Here is a 7,500-nt window from a genome sequence, read left to right as displayed (position 1 = left end):
AACAGCCACGCTATTGCATTTTATTTTCAGATTCAAAATGGCACCTTACCAGCTTCTCTTGCACTTCTCCCAACACGCAATACGAGACCAGTACGCCTCACTAGGTCAGTCTCACAGGCATTCATTCCAACTCCCTCATATATAAAAATAACTATGGTCAGAAATCCTTTTTTCATACATACACCAAAATGTGGAATGACATTCCCCATCACATCAGAGCACTACCATCCATCACATATTTCAAACAGGCCTTCTCAACAGTCACACTTGTGTATGTATTGTCCAAGTCTTGTTTGCACCGTCTCTATGCTAACGTCCTGTACCAATGTCTTTGTCCTCATGTGCCGTAACTGTATTGTTGTTTTAGCTGTCTGTATCTGTCTAGTCCAGGGCTGTCAAACTCAACTTCACTAGGGGCCACACTGGGAATGACGATCACTATAAGGGCCAGACATGCTGAGTTTATTGACTAGGGTTGGGTCCCGAAACCCGGTTCCACTATGGAGCCAGTTCCTACGCAAACAGTAGTATTCGGGCCGGATTAGAACGCAAATTTCGGTTCCTCATTTCGGTTCCGACTGAAATATTTCCCCTCTGTCGCTCCGGACAGCGGCAGACAATTTTTTTCTTTCTCCCTTTTCTGCCGAGTGGCGCCCGTGCCCGCGCGCGGTGTGAAGCGCGATCTACAATTGTGGTATATTGACATACTTTGACTTAAAAGTTGGTATAATGAGATGCATGAACTTTACTCTACATTCACTGAGAACATCTGGAAATTGTTAACATGAGTAGAGGTCCCCCCAAGACAGAAGAGACCTTTTTTGGAGTTGTGCCAGATAACAGGCATTGATTGGTCAGTTATCCGATCCAATGGTATACTTACAAATCACGTCCTATGCTAATTCAATGCCTTGAGATATAAGTTTTGTCCACACAAAGAAAAGGCAGAGCGGCAAATTTTGAGGTTTGGGCTGGTCGTTCTCCAAGCTCTCTGCAGGAGTTTGTAAAATTGATGCTGAATCTTTGCTGGTAATAAACCTTTTTATAATCAAGAACGGTGTCGGCGGATTCCTCTTCATACAGCATCACAGCATTACTATTTAAGGCACCACACAATCACAGCTGATAGACGGCTTTTTGTACACGCTCTGAAACAGACGTAAAAATATCCCCCTTTCTCTGTAGTCTACCATTAGCTAGCTACCGTTAATGTAGGCTACTTTTAAAATGCCATATTTTCCCTCTGGGCTCACCAAAACAGACGTAAAAGCATGTTAACCATTCACTGCACGGGATCGCTAGTCAACATATTACACTTGCTCTGCTAGTCTATCAGGACAAGACCCTGTAGCCTGGTGGTGGGGGAGTCTGCCCTTTCTAACTCCTCCCTGTGTGTGTGTGTGTGTGGTGTGTGTGTGTGTGTGTGTGTGTCCAGGCCTCTTGGACACCACCTGAGAGGTTTCTCCTGTGCAGGACATCCCATAAATCAGGAGAGGTGTAGTATCTCACCAGAGAAGACAAATATGGTCATTTTTCTGCAAAAGAACTGCTAAAGTTTGAAGCTGGTTGCCATACCAACTCAACATTTATTTAGTTGTTACTTGTTAATAGTGTATCTGTTATTTGTTAAATTATTGAAGTTATGTGTTAGGTGACTTAGGTTTACTTGTTATATATTTAAGTACTTTAAAACGTTAAATATTGTTAAATTTAAATAATTTTCAATTTTAAAAAAAACTCCATAAAAGAGCCTTTCTTTGACGTCATTTTTCAGTTTTAAAAGTACCGGTTCGGCATCGGAATCGTAAAAATTCAAACGGTACCCAACCCTACTATTGACATGCTTCTATTTAACAAAAAAAGTCAATTAACTTTGTATTATTGCATGTCTCATATAGCTTTCTCCCATGTACAGTTTGGTCGACATAAAAAGTCATGAATAAAACAAACATTACATTTTAAAAAGCAGCTGCCACCCAGCTGACTCACCACAGCCTGAATATTAAAAACTCTCTGCTTCTGGGGGGAATTCAGAGTCCCAAATTCGGCAAATCTGTCAAATTCTGCACAGCAGTGTCGCATAATTACAGTATGAAAAACAGTTTCCTGATTTTTTTGGTGTGGTGCACAACTAGTCGGGCCAAAATTTGCTGTGAACCTAAATTGAAATGAAGGGCCGGATCAAAAATTGCAAGGGGCCGGATTTGGCCCCCGGGCCTTGAGTTTGGCACATGTGGTCTAGTCCATGCTAATGTCCTGTACCTATCTTCTGTCCTTATGTACTGCAAGTTGTGTTCAATGTTCTATGTTTTTCTGCAGAACAGGAACCTGCTGCAAACCAGTTTTTAAAACTGAGTCAGGCCTGTTTATATTGTAACTTAATGTTACTTTTAACTTTCCTGTATAATAAATGAAAGAAAGAAAGAACTAAAGTCTGACGCCATCTCACATCTAAAGACAATCTGTCATTTACTGCCAAGACTACTTACAAACCGGAAAACGACTGTCTTAAGGGTACACTGTGTGGTGTTTTTAAGTATTTTATACGCTAAAATCAATGTCTTCATTCATAAATATGTCCTCATTGGTATAAAATGACCTCTGCCAATGATCTGACTTCTCCTCGTAAGCGAAGAATTTCTTATCTGTATTTACATCGGACGGGCAAGTCCAAGGAGGCTTCCATGTCATTCCTCCATTTTGAAGAACTATAATGGCTGAGAGGGACATAGAGCACTAGCCGACCTGTCTAGCTAATCCACGTTCAGAGCCGGCGTCACGTGACTGAGACCAGCTGAGACGGAGAAGGAGATCAGTGAGAGGAGCTTGTCACTGCCCTTTAGTTCATAATGGAGGATCAGACTAATGCCGAGCCACAGGAGAAGGAATCCTCGTCGCCGAAAAAGCGGAAATTGGAAAACATGTTGTCAGAGCTTCTTGGTACATAATGGCTACCGTAGCTGCAACACGCATTTGAAAAAGCGAGCTAGAGAGCACTATTCGTGTTTTTGTCACTTTTATTCCGACGTTTTCCAACTTTCTTTTATCAATTTTTCTTTACAAGCTATAAAATTGAATAAAATGCCCAAATTCAATGAAAGTAGTGAACTGATCATGTATTTAACTTGTGAAGAGCGTTGTATGGAACCATCCACGTTATGTTTTTGGACAATTTGGTTGAAAGAAAACCCAAATTTTCTTGTGTCATCTTAATGTTGACCGTGCAACATTTTGTTTTTCTGGGTCAAAATTTAAACTTTTTTTTCAACGTTTTGGACGTCTTTTTCAACACTTTTGTTGCTTGTCCACCGACGTTTTTGTCAATTTTTTCAACATTTTTGTCACTTTTTTTCCCAACGTTTTTTTCTGCACCTTTTGACGTTTTTGTGTCCCCCCCCTCCATGTTTTTGAAGCTTTTCCCGAAATTTTTGTCACTTTTTTCAACATTCTTTTATAAAAAAAAAAATTCAAATGCTATGAAATTGAATAAAACTTGTGAAGAGCGTTGTAGGGAACCATCCACGTTATTTCTTATGAAAATTTGGTTGAAAGAAACCCAAATTTCTGATATAGAAACTTTTTGAAAATGACAACAGGAGGTTTAAAGCGTAACTCGCCAAAATGCAACCTAGGGTCTTTTTGTGAATGTACCCGAGTCAAACTTTAGTTTAAAAGCATATTTACGACGGAATCGCCACTTTTAAGATTGACCGTATTTTAGTTTTTGGGTCAAATGGCCTTTTGAATGGGAGAGCTAGGGGCACTTTGATGCTAGCCTCAAAATAGCTATTTTTAAACCACTAAGAAGTCGACACAACGTGAGACTTTGCTCCCAGTATCACCAGGAGCTCTACACCTTAACGGAAGCATTGACAACATTGTTAGTGTTCAGAGTTTACTAAAAAGAAAGGTTTTGAACAACTCACCGTAGCTCTGGTCATTTATATGGAACTAAGCTTTAGGAGCTTTCCATCTTTACTCTCCTCCCTGTTACGTTGCATTCAGAAATCGATTGTTTTTGACTGATAAAATGGCTGCGGCCGGAAAACAACAAGAGCTACGGTGAGCATTGACGTATAAAATGGACCAACAGATCCCGTGTCTCTGGACGGAGACCAGTGAAGGATGTTAGAAGATCTTTCCCGGTGATGGCTGAGCGTTACTGAGCAGCCTCCAACTGAGCTTGAAGACGTAGATGTGACGTGAGCAACCTGTCTGAAAGTTGGAAGTCTTCTGGTAGCTGTGCCAAGAGAAATCTCAATCATTCCCAATCTAGCAGAGACGGAGAGCGTAGGTATATGTAAGGAGATAACATAGACACAGGCTAATTATTGATCACTAAAATGATAGTTAACATTAGTAATTAAACTTAAACAGCTAATGGAAGTCCAAACTGCCTGAGAGCTTCTCCTGTACTATACGGTAATTCCTCTACTATGAGACAGTAAGTCTCGTGGTTATGACCCAATCGTTAGCCTATTTTTATAAAAACGTCTGCTACGGAGCCATAACGTGAGCTACAAGGTAATGGAGCCTTTTATACATTGTCGTGTTTCTTTAGAAATAAACAACGGACAAATAGAGTCTTTAAACTCTTCAGATGTAAAGTTATTCTCTGTCAAAGTGACGTCAGAATGAATGGCAGTCAATGGGATGCTAACGGGAGGTGATGGCTTGTTAGAATCAAAATGGCGCCATAGGAGCTACGCGGTCCGAGAAGAAGCTTTCCCCCTCGACGGTGAGTTGCTCAAAACCTTTCTTTTTAGTAAACTCTGAACACTAACAATGTTGTCAATGCTTCCGTTAAGGTGTAGAGCTCCTGGTGATACTTGGAGCAAAGTCTCATGTTGTGTCAAGTCTCGATATTTTGAGGCTAGCATCAAAGTGTCCCTAGCTCTCCCATTCAAAAGGCCATTTGACCCAAAAACGCAAATACGGTCAATCTTAAAAGTGGTGATTCCGTCCTAAATATGCTTTTAAACGAAAGTTTGACTCGGGTACATTCACAAAAAGACCCTAGGTTGAATTTTGGCGAGAGTTACGCTTTAAGAATCACGTACGTTACGATGAACGTGACAATACTCACCGATGGGAAGCGCCAGGAAAAAGGGCAACCAGCACAACACGAAGCAGCCGACCACGATGCCCAACGTCTTGGCGGCCTTCTTCTCACGCGAGAACTTGAGCAGCCGCAGGGCGAAGTGCGTGCGGCTTCGGAGCGACTCGTCCTCGGACGCGGTCGCGTTGCCTCTGTGCATCCTGAGTATGACTCGCTCCGAATCTGACTTCTCCGTCTTGTGGCCTTCCCTCAGGTCCCGGCTCTCCCTGTGAGCGACCACGTAAACCCGGCAGTACATCGCCAGGATGACGGCCAAAGGGAGGTAGAAAGATCCGACGGCTGAGAAGATGGCGTAGCCCGGCTCCTCCGTGATCTTGCAGATAGATTCGTCCTCAGGCGCCGGTTCTTTCCAGCCGAACAAAGGTCCGATAGAGATGATGACGGACAGAACCCAGAGCAGCATGACGGCCAGCAGCGCCCTGCGCTTTGTCACGATGGTCGGGTAGCGCAGAGGGTAGCTGACGCCGATGTAGCGGTCGACGGAGATCACGCAGAGGCTCATGATGGACGCGGTGCAGCAGAGAACATCCACGGCCGCCCAAACGTTGCAAAAAACCCGTCCAAACACCCAACGGTCCACAATCTCCAAAATGGCGGAGAACGGTAGGACAGTGGAGCTCAGAAGCAGATCGGCCACGGCTAGATTCACGATGAAATAATGCGTGACTGTCCGCAGGTGTCGATGGCAAACCACGGAGAGGATTACCAGGATGTTTCCCACAATTCCAAACAAAATGATGCCGCCCAGAACGAGGCCCAAAACCACGGCTTTGACCACGTTGAGCTCTGCGACTAAAGCCTGGCTGCAGTTGGAGCAGTTTTGCGTCAAAGGAGCCGGGGTCATGTTGTCCGACGCGGGAAACATCGGCTCCAAATACTAAGCAGTAAAGCTGCTGCAACTTGCGATGGTTTTCATCGATTATTTCGGGAAAAACACGTTTTAAAAGAAGGTAAAAAAAAGACAGTTCCAAGAGGGGTTCAAGCTCGGATAAAAATGTAGGAAAAGGCTCGCTGATAAAAGTGTGTTTTAAGAAAAGGGACCTAACGAACTAACGATTATTTTCATTGTCGTTTAATTTCGATCGTAAAAAGTCAAAACAAATGGGTGTTCCCCAAAGCCAAATGTCTCGTTTTTGTCCACAAATGGTGAAAAATGTGGATCAGTGTTTCCCAAAAAGCCCCAAGATGATGTCCTCAAATGTCTTGTTTTGTCCCCAACTCAAAAATATAAAGTTAACTGTCACAGAAGAGAGAAGAAACTAGAAAATATTCACATTTATGAAGCTGGAATCAGAGAAGTTGACTTCTTTTCCATAAAAAAATGACTCAAACGGATTAATCGATTATCCAAATAGTTGGAGATTAATTTAATAATTCTATTACTCTTTGCAGCAAAGGTGGACTGTAACACATATTGTTTCACTGACAGAGAAAAGGGCACATCACTGCATTCTCATACAAGCCATTAGTGGAGTAATGATCACATTAAATCTGTCTTGTCACAACATCATTTGAATAATGATGCCTCCGGCAAAGGATTACGACGGCAATGCATCACGAAGAATTAAACTACAGGATGCGTGCAGAAGTATAATATATGCACACGATGAAATCAGGTAATGAAATCAGGTAATCAATCCATCTTAGAAATGTTAAAACTGACTGTTGCTACGCAGTCGGTACAAAAGCACTGCTGAAAAGCGTGTACACATCTAGAAAAATCTTTGCTTGTTCTCTGAACCAAAAAAATAATGCAATGTTTGGGAACAAACACAGTCCTTAAAAGGCTTCAAACGGGGAACGAGAAACCACTTTTCTGGGTGAGATGGTAGGCGAGCAGTAGTCCACGGCCAGGCGCTTCCCGTTCAACCGAGCGTTTAGATTCAGCTTCGACACAACGACCGGATTCAGCACCTTTGAAGAGAAAGACAGAAGAATCTGCTATGAGAGAATTGACACATCCATCACTTACTACAAAAAGCATTCATCATAGTTTTGTCTGTTTTCATTTTACGGCAAGAAGTCCTCCACTTACAGCCAGCCCTCCAAACTATACTGATACGACCCACAGGAGCGTTTCATAAATTAGCGCCGCTAGCAGTGGCAGGAAATACGTCCTCATATCTGAACCAGAGAAGGTAACGGTCGCCGTTTTAAACACGTAATTAACGTTTGGTTAGGTTTAGACACCAAGGGTCCTATCCTGCACCCGGCGCAGCGCAAAGCCCGACGCAAGTGTCTTTGCTAGTTTAAGACCGACGCAGTTGTCAATTTCCCGTCCAGCGCCCACGTTGTTTAAATAGCAAATGCACCTGCAGCCATCTGTGGCCCATGGGCGTGCTGGTCTTACAGGGAGGTGTGTTCAGGTGCATTCTGGGCGT

The 7,500-nt window shown here is 42.9% G+C and overlaps 1 protein-coding gene across 1 annotated transcript in view; it reads right to left on the bottom strand.

Annotated features, from left to right (window-relative positions):
• Positions 1–6,173, bottom strand: part of LOC118494100 (alpha-1A adrenergic receptor-like) — an 18,758-nt gene extending 12,585 nt beyond the window's left edge. The window contains exon 1 of the mRNA XM_035996571.1: positions 5,087–6,173. Within this exon, the coding sequence (XP_035852464.1) occupies positions 5,087–5,984 (898 nt within the window). The 5' untranslated portion in view covers positions 5,985–6,173. The remainder of the gene's footprint in view (positions 1–5,086) is intronic.
• Between the last annotated feature and the right edge of the window lie 1,327 nt (positions 6,174–7,500).

Source organism: Sander lucioperca, chromosome 2 (genome assembly GCF_008315115.2).
Source record: "Sander lucioperca isolate FBNREF2018 chromosome 2, SLUC_FBN_1.2, whole genome shotgun sequence".
Lineage (NCBI taxonomy): Eukaryota > Metazoa > Chordata > Actinopteri > Perciformes > Percidae > Sander > Sander lucioperca.
This window is presented reverse-complemented; position numbering and strand designations above follow the sequence as displayed.